The 14097-nt window shown below is 32.7% G+C and overlaps 1 protein-coding gene across 1 annotated transcript in view; it reads right to left on the bottom strand.

The window, feature by feature from the left end:
* LOC134721843 (uncharacterized) overlaps nt 1-14097 on the bottom strand; it is an 83813-nt gene that overhangs the window by 25510 nt on the left and 44206 nt on the right. The window contains exons 5-10 of the mRNA XM_063585092.1: nt 10096-10242; nt 4193-4316; nt 3092-3191; nt 2457-2561; nt 1370-1486; nt 24-274 (exon numbers count right to left, since the gene is read on the bottom strand). Of these exons, the coding sequence (XP_063441162.1) occupies nt 24-274; nt 1370-1486; nt 2457-2561; nt 3092-3191; nt 4193-4316; nt 10096-10242 (844 nt within the window). The remainder of the gene's footprint in view (nt 1-23; nt 275-1369; nt 1487-2456; nt 2562-3091; nt 3192-4192; nt 4317-10095; nt 10243-14097) is intronic.

Below are 14097 nucleotides of genomic sequence, written 5' to 3'. Positions count from 1 at the left end.
TTTAAAAATAAGGACTTTTATACCTATAGTCTTCTGTATGTGACATATATTCCTCCTCCTTTTGTAAATCACTTATTATTCCCGTTCCATCAGATTGTAATGATATTAATCTCTGATCACATAAAGCTGATTTCACCGATTCTTCATGGTGTTTGATTGTCCGAGTTGTTTCATCAAAGTTTTTTGGCATTACATCAACATCAGATAAATCCTGAATTACACATATTAAATATTTGGCTGTAGCTCGCAATTTTGACAAAAATGGATCCAGTTTCTGAAAAAAAGAGAGCAAATATAAACTTCAGAATTCAAGCTCAAAGTTCTGAAATGAAAGATATGCAATAAAAAATCCATGCACACAATGGCTTTGCTCATTGTTGAAGGCCGTACAGTAACCTATAGTTGTTAATGTTTGTGTCATTTTGGTCTTTTGTGGATAGTTGTCTCATTGGCAATCATACCACATCTTCTTTTTTATACACAAGGACATTTGTATCAAGCCTTTTTCTTGATACTGTTGAGCCAGTACAGCTTCCAGTATTGATGCAGGTAACTTTCAAGTCTAAATTATTTAATCATGCCTAGATACTAGACTTAAAATTCTGTACACAAGATGAGATTTTCTTTACAAACGACTCATCAGGGATGCTCAAATAAAAAAAAATCAAGAGAACAAATAAATTACAAAGTTGAAGAGCATTGTGGACCAACATTTTGAAAAGTTTTCCCAATTGTGGTTATAAAGGTTAAAATTTATTAGGGTAGAAAATCCTCAGTATTTGGACAAATTCAAAGTTTTGTAGACAGTTATTTTATAATTATGACTATAGCATTTCATAATCCATGTCTAAAGGTGTTGTCTCGTGATTGTTACCATCATGAATTACATCATACAATATAATTGTTTTTTTTCATTAATATGATGTAATTCTACTTAATCTATAAAAGGTTGAAACTCCCTCTGGTGGAATTTGACCTTACACAGATTCGGCTAAACAGTTTAGGCGTTTGTGGTTTTGGTGCTCTAAATGGTTTAAAATATCTGGATTTTCATACTGCTTGTCTGACACCTTATTTTAATAAACAATTGTCTTGTACATTGAAATAATTATAAGTTAATATTTTGGTCAAACTAAAAATGGGGAGAATCTTTTGTCAAAATATTTAACTGAATAAAAGTAAGAAGATTTGGTATGACAGACAACGAAACAATTCTCCGCTTTGGAATTTTGGATATTCTTAAACGTTTTAAATTATTCCAAAAAAGGTACTTTTATTAATTTTTCATTTGTTATGACAGTGAAGAAAATACTTCATGTAAAGTTCTAATACATGTACAAGAATAATTATGATAAATGATTTGACATACCATATGAAATCTAACCCAGTCCTCATGACAGTAAACAAACAATCCGTGGAATATAAGAGGAAGCTGGTCTAACTCTATAGAATCACATAGTTGTTCAACTGACAGTAAAACAGAACTCTGAAAATTAATAAAAGAATGGTAAAATATCTAATCTATATCATAAAATATATTCTAATTCATAATCTTTGAAGAAAAGAAATAAGACCCACCCCATTGTTGGTTAACCAATCTATTGATCAATTTGTCTTCATGCATTCTTCTTAAAATATTTAATTTTCAATCTTGAGCAATACACATCACAGCTCAATGTTTTAAAATTGTGGAATGTATCAAAGAAACAACAACCAAACCAAAGAGAAGAGAACAGCTGAATAACACCAATGGGTCTTCAACACAGTGAGAAAACCCTGTTTCTGGAGGCAATATAAGCCCTGTGTTTATAGATATCAAATATACAGTTATATTGAATAGGGATTAGATACTATAATCCAAGGAAACAAAAGTAAATATCCAAAGTCAATCTAAAGAAATAAAGATTTATAGGATGTATGCATTTTCATATGACTTTTCTTCAATGTCTTTAAGATTTTATTAATTTATAATTTAATTTACCAGCAAACAATGATTTTCTCAATGAAATATGAACCACAATAAAAGAAGTTTTTCTAAACCAGTAGACACATTTAATTCTTAATACAGTTTAAATTCTCAAATCTCTTTACTTTTTGCATTTGTTTGCACCTGTCCTAAGTCAGGAACCTGATGTTCAATAGTTGGGGTTTGTTGTTGTGGTTCATAAGTGTTTCTCATTAATCGTTTTTTATATAAATTAGTCCGTTTGTTTTCCCATTTGAATGGTTTTACACTAGTAATATTTTTGGGCCTTTTATAGATTGCTATTCAGTGTGAGCCGAGGCGCTGTGTTGTAGACTGTACTTAAACCTATAATGGTTTACTTTTACAAATTTTGACTTGGATGGAGAGATGTCTCATTGGCACTCATACCACAACTTCTTATATCTAAATAGAAGTAGCTCTATAGTTCAAGTGGCCACATGTAACTCAAATAACAACATATAAGATATACCTTAAAAGTTGCCTTCTTGTCATACACAGGAGATTTCAGCACCAATGGTTCAGTATGGAGATCAGCAACACATAATAAGGAAGATATACAATTTGGTATGTTACCCTGAAAAGTGGGAAAAGAATGATAAAATTATCATCTGACATTCAAGCTTTGAAAACTTTAAACAAATTTTACAATAAATTCTGAAGCTTATTTTCAAATCTTTTTGCTGAAAAAAATTGTTGGCAGTTTTTATTTATTCGCAAATGAAACTGTTAATATATTTTTTCTTCATATTCTCTTATCTCAGCAAAGAAAAAACAAACACGCTGAATGCATGATGCTACTGTGAATAATATCCTTGTAAAATACTTGTCTTAACACAACTTCATAAGAGGTTTGGCAACAATCTTACAAAGAAATAATGTCAAGGACAACTTTTTATGACATTTTGTCATACAGCCATCATCTGAAAATATATATTTGTCCTTGACACTTATCTTATGAAATTTGTACATGGTATATCAAATTTTCCATTCAATTTATTGAAAATATTGTCTGAAGTTTAAAAAGATTAAAAGAGAGCCTTGCTCCAAGTAAATATAGGAATTACACTGACTACTCTTTTCGATGTTCACAATCTATCTATTTACCTCTAATAAATATATAGCCTCTAACAAAGTATTAATTGTAGAAGAGTTGGAGCCTCTGACATCAGCAACAATTGTTAGACCTTTCTGTTTTACTTCCTCTCTGAAATACACAGTAACATCAACATCTGAGTAAACATCAATAATTATAACACTAATTTAACTGTTACTAATCAGTATTTTTATGAAAGCTCCGTGTTGAAGGCTGTGCATTGACCTATAATGGTTTACTTTTATAAATTGTTATTTGGATGGAGAGTTGTCTCATTGGCACTCACACCACATCTTCCTATATCTATTATGAAGACCATTTACAACCACATAACATCACTTAGCAAGAGGATTGAGCACTTACAAACATGTTTAACCTTGTTGCATTTTTATAGGCCATACCAAGCCTGTTATGTAGTAGTAAGGTTGGTTGCTGCCTGTCATAATTTTCATTTGTTAAGTGTTTATGTTGTGAATTATCTCATTATTTGCTATCCAGATGCCTTGCAATACCATACCAGATTTACTCATTGTTGAAGCCCAAATTTTTGTCTTTTGGTCTTATTTTTTTTACCATGGCATCATCAACCTATACTAATGACTTTGAACTATCCCTTTGGTATCTTCTTCCTCTTGAATTGGTTGAAGGTGCAATTCTACTTTCAATAAACATGTATACTGAATCTTTTTACATAATATATTGGATCATTTGATTTTCATTTTCTTATATATACAACCACTGAAATTCAGCTTCTGATTTCTCTTCAAAACATAATTTCTATCATATTATTCTTGGCAATTAGTTTCTTCAAAAGAATCTGATTTGTTTTTTGTCATTTGTTTATAACCAGATGTGTGTTTTTGGTAGTTGTATTTTAATTCATTCTATGACTTTTAGAAAGTAAAATCTTGATGAATGCTTTGATGAGCTGAACGATGATTTCTTTCTATCGATACATGAATTTTAGAAGGTTTGGGGTATACCGGTACACCAATGTTTTCCTATTTTGGTATTACTTTTATAAATGTATATATACATGTGTATGGTTATGATTGTCAACTTCTGAAGAAGAATATATTGGTATCAGAAATACTTCTTTGCAGGTTACTTACCTTGGAACAGATCTATAATACAAAAGAAGTCTGGCTAGCTCTGAGCTGGACACCTGTTGATTTTTCCAAAGAGAACTTCCTGTGAATATGAAAATTACTGCTCCACCTCGCATATCTCGACATCCTAGAAAAATATAATATACATAAACATTAAATATGTGACAAACACTAAATAAAAGAATAATGTTCCTGAAATATTACTACTGGCCTTGGAAATCTCAATCCTGCCCTATTTACTATTAGTATACAAAAACATTTTGATATATTTAGCTTCCACAAATCTAAATTGTTGAAACATATTTTTTTAGCTTATATAAATGTCATAACAAGGTCATCACTATGTAAATATACTATGAATTTACAACCAAATTTGTCCTTATATTTTATGTTTTTGTTTTATTTTGGAAACATCGCACAGTGTCTCTGATTTATATTTTCTATGTCTTTTAGGAATCATGTTTTAAAAAGTGTGGACAGTCTTTTGAAAAATAAATGAATAGTAAGAGAATTTTTTTTATAAAACTCTAAACTGATGTTGTTCTAATGCCACTGTCAGCACTATTGGATATATTGAGGTGGTCAATTTTTATTTGTGTAGGATGCTGAGGTTCCTTGAGAGAACCAACAGCCTTTCTGCAGGAAACTAAAACTACCTAGTCAATTATGACTGGAATAGAAAGCAGTTTCTCGGTTGAAACTCATAACCTCAATATTGGCATGCTAGTTACATTGTAGATGAACTACCAAGACCAAGTATAGAACAATGGTCTAAATGAACTACTCAAACCACTGACCACCAAGAACAAGTATAGAACAATGGTCTAAATGAACTACTCAAACCACTGACCACCAAGACCAAGTATAGAACAATGGTCTCAATGAACTACTTAAACCACTGACCACCAAGACCAAGGATAGAACAATGGTCTAAATGAACTACTTAAACCACTGACCACCAAGACCAAGGATAGGCCAATGGTCTCAATGAACTACTTAAACCACTGACCACGAAGACCAAGGATAGAACAATGGTCTAAATGAACTACTTAAACCACTGACCACCAAGACCAAGGATAGAACAATGGTCTAAATGAACTACTTAAACCACTGACCACCAAGACCAAGGATAGAACAATGGTCTAAATGAACTACTTAAACCACTGACCACGAAGACCAAGGATAGAACAATGGTCTACATGAACTACTTAAACCACTGACCACCAAGACCAAGTATAGAACAATGGTCTAAATGAACTACTTAAACCACTGACCACGAAGACCAAGGATAGGCCAATGGTCTCAATGAACTACTTAAACCACTGACCACCAAGACCAATGATAGAACAATGGTCTCAATGAACTACTTAAACCACTGACCACCAAGACCAAGGATAGGCCAATGGTCTCAATGAACTACTCAAACCATTGTCCACCAAGACCAAGGATAGAACAATGGTCTAAATGAACTACTTAAACCACTGACCACCAAGACCAAGGATAGGCCAATGGTCTAAATGAACTACTTAAACCACTGACCACCAAGACCAAGGATAGAACAATGGTCTAAATGAACTACTTAAACCACTGACCACCAAGACCAAGGATAGGCCAATGGTCTAAATGAACTACTTAAACCACTGACCACCAAGACCAAGGATAGAACAATGGTCTAAATGAACTACTTAAACCACTGACCACCAAGACCAAGGATAGACCAATGGTCTCAATGAACTACTTAAACCACTGACCACGAAGACCAAGGATAGAACAATGGTCTCAATGAACTACTTAAACCACTGACCACCAAGACCAAGGATAGACCAATGGTCTCAATGAACTACTTAAACCACTGACCACGAAGACCAAGGATAGAACAATGGTCTAAATGAACTACTTAAACCACTGACCACCAAGACCAAGGATAGAACAATGGTCTCAATGAACTACTTAAACCACTGACCACCAAGACCAAGGATAGAACAATGGTCTAAATGAACTACTTAAACTACTGACCACCAAGACCAAGGATAGACCAATGGTCTCAATGAACTACTTAAACCACTGACCACCAAGACCAAGGATAGAACAATGGTCTAAATGAACTACTTAAACCACTGACCACCAAGACCAAGGATAGACCAATGGTCTAAATGAACTTTTTAAACCACCATGTCCAAGTATAGAACACCTTGTCCTCAATGACATAGTAATTTTAATTTAATAACTGTTCATCACATTCATGTCAAATCTTAAATTTTATAAAAACTTTACTAGAGGGATTTTGATTCTTACTAAATCTTAAGGGTAGTAGGATTTCATGAGATTTCAAAGCCCTCTCAATATTTACATACTAAACAGAGATTTATTTTAACAGCAGTCAACAAATCCATGTTCTCCATTCACAGATCCTACAGACAACATTACAACAGCATAGATATAGATTTCCACTGAGATATTGATCTGCTACTTCAAAGAGGAGATCACAGACAACATTATTATGTCACATAAATTCCTCACCAAGATCAAACCTCATAACAACAAATACATTTAAGAGTCAAACCGTTTTTTAGTATCAATAAAATATTTAGTTCAAACTTAAGCTAATCTGTTACAAGTTTAGTGTAAATATTACATTAGGGTCGTATAAAGTAAAAACATTTAGATAAACAGTAAAGTAAACTGTCCTAAATTCTTAAAACTGAGTCATATTCTTGATACTGCAATGTTGTATCAGTAACCATTGTTATGACATAAGAAATATGCAAAGAAAAGTAAGATGACATCAATGTATGTCAACCCGAGGTCAAGTAAATGTTGAATTGTAGGTCAAATAGAAACTAGTCCTCTACTGCACCAAATGTCACTCGCATTTTGTACTTAACTGCCCGTTGTACAAGATAATTGGTCAAATCTGAGACTTTTGGGACCACTGCTATAGATATAAGGCTACTGCTTTCTTAACTTTCACCCCAGTTATCAGTTATAGTAAATGAGAGTGCAAACTATGAAATTGTTCACCTGCTTTACTGATTATGATCGATAGATCAATTAACATTGAAAATCTCAAGCATAACACCTGTCATGATCAAAGGTCAACAATGGTCAAGGACATGAATCTAACAGCCATATAGTGACCTATAGTTACTTATATCTAAGTAATTTGGTCTCTGATGGAAATAAGTTGCATTTGCAATCATACCACGTCTTCTTATCCTAATATTGTGAATTCATTATTTTTCTTTGGATACCAATTTTCATTTGTTTGGTGGGCAGAGGCTGGCAAAACCACAAAATCAAAATCAATGAAAATGCAAATTTCCCTCAATCCACGAAAATTTGTACTGACGAAAAATAAATGAATCCACAGTATTCTGGTGTATAAACCATGGTGCTATCATTAATAACTGAGGAAATTTTGAAATTTAAGGATGATTTTAAGTCGGATAAATTTAAATCTCTATTTCAAATATGTGACTGTAGTCATGCTCTTCATTCAGTGAATGGGGACAGAAACATGACAATCTGACCTAATACCTTAACAGATTAATTTTGTATGTTTACATTACAAATTGGGGTAAATCTCTATTCCATGTTAGTATAGACAAACATTGGATAGGAATGCCACAATATTATTCTTAAGTTAGGCAGTAGGTGGTAAACTGTACAACAGATGACATAATATAGAAATATATATATCATCAAATATAAATTAAAATAGAATGACAGTACAGGATTTATGCATAATTAATCTATTCAAAAAAGGGCAGAATATTTAGGTTTTAAAATCTCAAAAACTTTCGGACAATTTCAACCTAATGACTCTATATATGATTTAAAATAAATGAGGAAAAGTGATTTGAACATGCTCAAATGTTGAAACTTAAAAATAAGGAACATCTGTGCAGTGTATGGCATAATTATATACAAAACAGTCATACTTTTAAAATACCTTAAAACATTAACACACCTTTCTACTTTTGTTAGTTTTCTGAGACTTTATAAGAATATTTTGAAATTTTTTGATTTAAGATTATAGTTCATTTTTTTCAGTTTTTGCTACACTAACACTTAATTATCCTAGTAATTGTAAGGACATGTGTCCATAACATTTTTGTGTATACGTATATTAAGTTTTAAGAGCAAAAAAAGTTTGAGAATAAGTCATTATTTTCATACTTTTCTAATTAAATTTCTGACAGATATATTTTACACAATCTGCATATGGTGTAATCTCTTTTAAAGCTCTAATCCATATACAGAACTTAATGAATTAAATAAAACATGTTTTGGACTACTCCAATTTTCAGACATGTTTCTCTAATAAATCATTTGATTATAAATCCAGTCAATGTATTCAATACAAAAATATATATATCATACACTATATGAACCTACAGATCTATTCTAACTGATACATGTACATGACATTTGTCATAATTAGATAAGCTCATTATATCATGTCAAATATGTGTTCACCTTGTCAACATGTCATTATGTATAACATATATCTGTCCTTCAATTAAATCTTTTTACATTTGCGTTTGAAGATTTCTATATTTAACTAACATTGGTTCATTTTTAACCTGTCATAGGGGTGACACTAATCCTTTTAGATGTTTTAGTTAATAAGACTATAAGTTAAGTATTGAATTCAATTTATGCTTCTGCACGTTATGTGTTTTTTCTAATTCTTTTAAAAGTACAGCCACATAAGAGCAAGACAACTGAAAGTTTAGCCACAAATAAGCAAGACAACTGAAAGCAAGGTCCAATACAAGAAAGACAACTGAAAGTTTGACCACATAAGAGCAAGACAACTGAAAGAAGACAAATCAGTGCAAGAAAACTGAAAGTTTGGCCCAATACAAGCAAGACAACTGAAAAAAGGCCACATACAAGAAAGACAAATTAAAGGAAGGCCACATAAGAGCAAGACAACTGTAAAAAGGCCCCATACAAGAAAGACAACTTAAAGTAAGGCCACATACAAGAAAGACAAATTAAAGGAAGGCCACATAAGAGCAAGACAACTGAAAGTAAGGCCACATACAAGAAAGACAACTTAAAGGAAGGCCACATAAGAGCAAGACAACTAAAACAAAGGTCACATACAAGAAAGACAACTTAAAGGAAGGCCACATAAGAGCAAAACAACTAAAACAAAGGCCACATACAAGCAAATCAAATGAAAGTAAGGCCACATACAAGCAAATCAAATGAAAGTAACCCCCATGCATAAGACAGCAAGACAACTTCAAGTAAGGTCATGCATAAGACAGCAAGACAACTGCAAGTAAGGTCATGCATAAGACAGCAAGACAACTGCAAGTAAGGTCATGCATAAGACAGCAAGACAACTGCAAGTAAGGTCATGCATAAGACAGCAAGACAACTGCAAGTAAGGTCATGCATAAGACAGCAAGACAACTGCAAGTAAGACCATGCATGCGACAGCAAGACAACCGAAAGTAAGGTCATGCATGCGACAGCAAGACAACTGCAAGTAAGGTCACGCATAAGACAGCAAGACAACTGCAAGTAAGACAACCGAAAGTAAGGTCATGCATAAGACAGCAAGACAACTGAAAGTAAGACCATGCATAAGACAGCAAGACAACTGAAAGTAAGACCATGCATAAGACAGCAAGACAACTGAAAGTAAGACCACAAAAGAGAAAGATTGAATTGTAAGTAGGGTCACATAAGAGCAAGTTTACTGAAATTTAGGTCATATTTATGACAGTAGCAACATGACTAAAGTTACCTTATTCATGGGTCTTGATCATTGTTAAAGGATGTATAGTGACCTATAGTTGTTAAACTCTATGTAATGTGGTGTCTGGTGGAGTTTTCCCATTGGCAATTAAACCACATCTTCTAATTTAAAATACAAGTATCACTACCTGGTAGAATAGCTATCCCAGACTGCAACAGATCGTAATCTACATCCATGATAGTTTTGGGAACATCCAGAGTTCTGTGGTTATAAAATCCTGGACTCCGAGGCTGATTACATTGTAAATCGTTGTTCATCTGTGGGTAGTAACCATCTGAAAATAAAGTAGACACATTAGTAAACAGCAATGATTTGAAATATATTACTGTATAAAAGAACATGTAATGCAAAAAACATTTCTATTGCTTTAAGGATTGAACAGTAGATTATAATGAGTTGTGACCATCATAAATTGTATCCACAAATATTGCTGACGGGCTTAGAACCCCCAAACACTATAATTTAGGCTTAGATTTTGATCTTGCACTATTAAGATTCTACTTTAATGAGTATGCTGGTCCTCATATCATTACTCATTACAGTAAATTTGTTACATAACATACACCCACACCCTATGACTGTCCTGTCAAATCTTAAACAATATATGGCACATAAATTACACTAATATAAGCCTTGTAATCTGTAATTAATTCTGTCTGGAATTTAGGACAAAATTTTCACTTATTAATCGTCAATCCTTGGTGCCTATCCATGCAGTAAATACTACCACTGTTGAGATGGCCAAATTTTATGCCTCTGTGAAACCCATAAGTAGTAATTACACACATATGAACAATTACCTGAGGAAGCAATAGTGCCTGTAGAAAACCACAGACCTTTGACAAGTAAACTGGCAATCCCAAGATAGGAATCAAATTGCACAAGCTATGTGTTGACAAACTAGTGATACAGTAGATGAACTATCAAGACCAATCAGCTACTGAGGTCCTTATGATAAAGGTTTCCTAAAGGAGTTTATTTGATAATCCCATTCAAAATTGCAATATGAAAACTTCAGGTAAATTTTGGAAGTTACATTTTATTCTTTTCAAAAATTCTATTTTGATACTGAAACCTTGAAAAAAATGCAAAAACTTCATTGTCATGCAGTAATCCTTAAAGTTACCTCATGGTTGAACAGTAAAATAATGTTGGTCCAAGACCTTTTCAACCCTTTTTCTCACATTAAACTTCATTGCCTGAAATATGAGGCCACAGACTAGAGACTGTGTAACCACACCTATTAACTACTAACATGTACTGTGAACTTGTTTAACCTCCCACTAGACAATGGCATCAATGCAGGTTATTGTTAGTATTACTTCTACCTGCTAATTCCAATTAGTACTGCTAATTTAATCAGATGAAAGTGAAGCACATGGCTGGTTTACTTTCAGTTAAGTGATTAACATCTGTGCTCCCACACCCTCCTACTTTCACTTTCACTCAATTGGGATCACAGGAATGTTAATGCATGCACATTGTGCAGTGGTGGTGATCAATTAACATGCAGATCGTTATGATAATCCACCTTTCTTTAATACCAACATCATGAAGTGCATAAGTCATTCACTGAATCAATTAACTTAAAGATCGATGTAATGATAAGTTTTCAAAAAGCTGTGTTGGATATTTATTGTGGAAATCATATTTTCCTGTGTATTGGTGGCTTGTTAAAAACTTTAGACCTCAGATATCCTTTAAGAGAGAAAAAGACAAAATTTACCTATTTCACCATTCCTATGAATACATTATATCCTGGTATCATAGGTTTTTGTGCTATTAAGAAGGCATTGTATCATCACAATCTTCATTAAAATAGCATTGCTGGTACAAATTTATATGACGTACTACGAAAACATTTGATCTGACCATAAGTGTACTATTAAGTCTTTCAATATTTCCCCCATTATAATTTACATATTTATTGTATATTATTCATCCCCAGCATGACTGAATGTGAAACAAATTACAAGGTACATTTCAAAATTTGATACTTTTCCAACAGTTTGTTCATCTCAGTTATTTATATCTAATGTAAAGCCAATGACTTCATGTTGCTAGTATGATAGTCACAAACACATTTCTAATATTCAATCATAAACATTTAAAGCTGGCAAAACAATCAGAACGATGCATTCTATTTATAAATGTTACTTGCATTACTCAAAACAATGTAGAAGTGGTTCTTCACACTTTATTGTATTGGGCTCAGTACTGACTGTTACCTATGAGAAGAAATACCTTAGTTAAACCTACTCCTTGTCAAACTTACATTAGTCATCTTCTAAGCAAATGCAGAGGACAAATTGTCACTGTAAGGCCTTCAACCATGAGCAAACTCCATATGATATGTATAAAAGCTATAAAAGGTCCAGACAAAATTGTAAACAATTGAAATGAGCATAACTATTGGCCTGATTATGTACAAAACAACCAAAAAACATTATATGACAGACAGCAACCTAATGACAACCACTTAATTACAGGCTACTAAATCAAGGATACTTGCAATAACAGATTTTGGAAAACAATTAATGCCTTGTAAAAAACTATGTGGGAATCTTCCAAAGTTCAAAATACCAACAAAAAGTGTTTGTTAACTTACAAGAATTTATGTGAGGATCCATTAGTAATTCATTTGAGTATCTTGGTATCATAACATAAAAGGTTTTTAAACATAATAAAATTGAGAAAGGAAATGGTGAATATGTCAAAGCGACAACCACCCGACCATAGAGCAACCAACAGCCGAAGGCAACCAATGGGTCTTCAATGTATCGAGAATTCCCGCACCCTTAAGTGTCCTTCAGCTGGCCCCTAAAATATGCATAATAGTACAGTGATAATGGACGTCATACTAAACTCCGAATCAAACTGAATCAAAGCAGGGTCTACTATATTAAGTTCAATTCCTTGACTGTGCTCAGCAAAGCTAGCAACCTAATCTGCCAAAAAATCTTGCAACAAAAATCACTTCAAGAGCTTTTCAGTATAACTTATAATTGAGATTTTTTTTTACAAGAGATTAAGAAAACCTGACAAAATCAACACAAAAAGATATATAGATAATGTTTCTTTACTTTTCTTCCTTGGAAATCCTAACAGAAACATTAATAAGTAATAAAATGCAACAGGTTGTCTATATAATGACTTTAAAGTCTGTTACACCAACAGTGCAGTTAATTCATTGAAATTAATGTTCCACTTCAAACAATGTCAGCTGCCAGGGCAAAATGTTACTCCACCCAATAAAATCAGCAAAGCAATAGTTTTCTAAGAATAAAAGAATGTAATTAACGAAAAAAATTGTTTCAAGCAGGCACTTCTTTTTTGATTTTCAGTTAGGTCCTCGTGCTTATTTTTGAAGCTCAGTGTAGCAGTTTCTTTTTCCTGAACAAATGATTCTGCAATTAATACTCTCCTTCTTCAGTAATCTTTTATATGCCCATCAATTAAACCAATTACTTTACTACAAGTCAAATATAAGCTGCTGGACACAAAGAACTGGTAATGAAGTAATTAATTAAGTGATTTAGATCAATAATTTTGTTCCTTCATGTACATGTACTTTGCAGGCATATTAAAGTGATTTAGATCAACAATTTTGTTCCTTCATATACATGAACTTTGCAGGCATATTAAGTCAAAAGATCACTTACTTATTATTGGTATGAACAGAATTATGAACATGACTTAATAGCATTGTCTTTTTACTTCATAGAATTAAACCAATTTCTACAGTATTAAAATAAGATGTGGATGATTGCAAAAGTGACAATTCTCCACCAGAGACCCAATGATGTGGAAGTTAGCAACTATAGATCAATGTAAGGCCTTCAACAATGAGCAAAACCCATACAGCAATATCTTGCTTTAAAAGGCCTCAAAATAACAAATGTAAAACAACTCAATCAATTCTAACAATCTTTTCTGTATAATGTTTTTCTAGATTTGTACAATCTATCTTCTTCCTCATTCCATTAAGCAGAGTAAGAAACTAAAACAAAATAATTAACATATCAATTCTGTAGTAGTAAGAACAGACTTACTTCTAATATGTACATAAATGTATATATCAGTGAAAGCTTTTAAAGTGAAGACTTCATCCACAGACAGACATAACTTC

The sequence above is a fragment of the Mytilus trossulus genome, chromosome 6 (assembly GCF_036588685.1).
Source record: "Mytilus trossulus isolate FHL-02 chromosome 6, PNRI_Mtr1.1.1.hap1, whole genome shotgun sequence".
In the NCBI taxonomy this organism is placed as follows: Eukaryota; Metazoa; Mollusca; class Bivalvia; order Mytilida; family Mytilidae; genus Mytilus; species Mytilus trossulus.
This window is presented reverse-complemented; position numbering and strand designations above follow the sequence as displayed.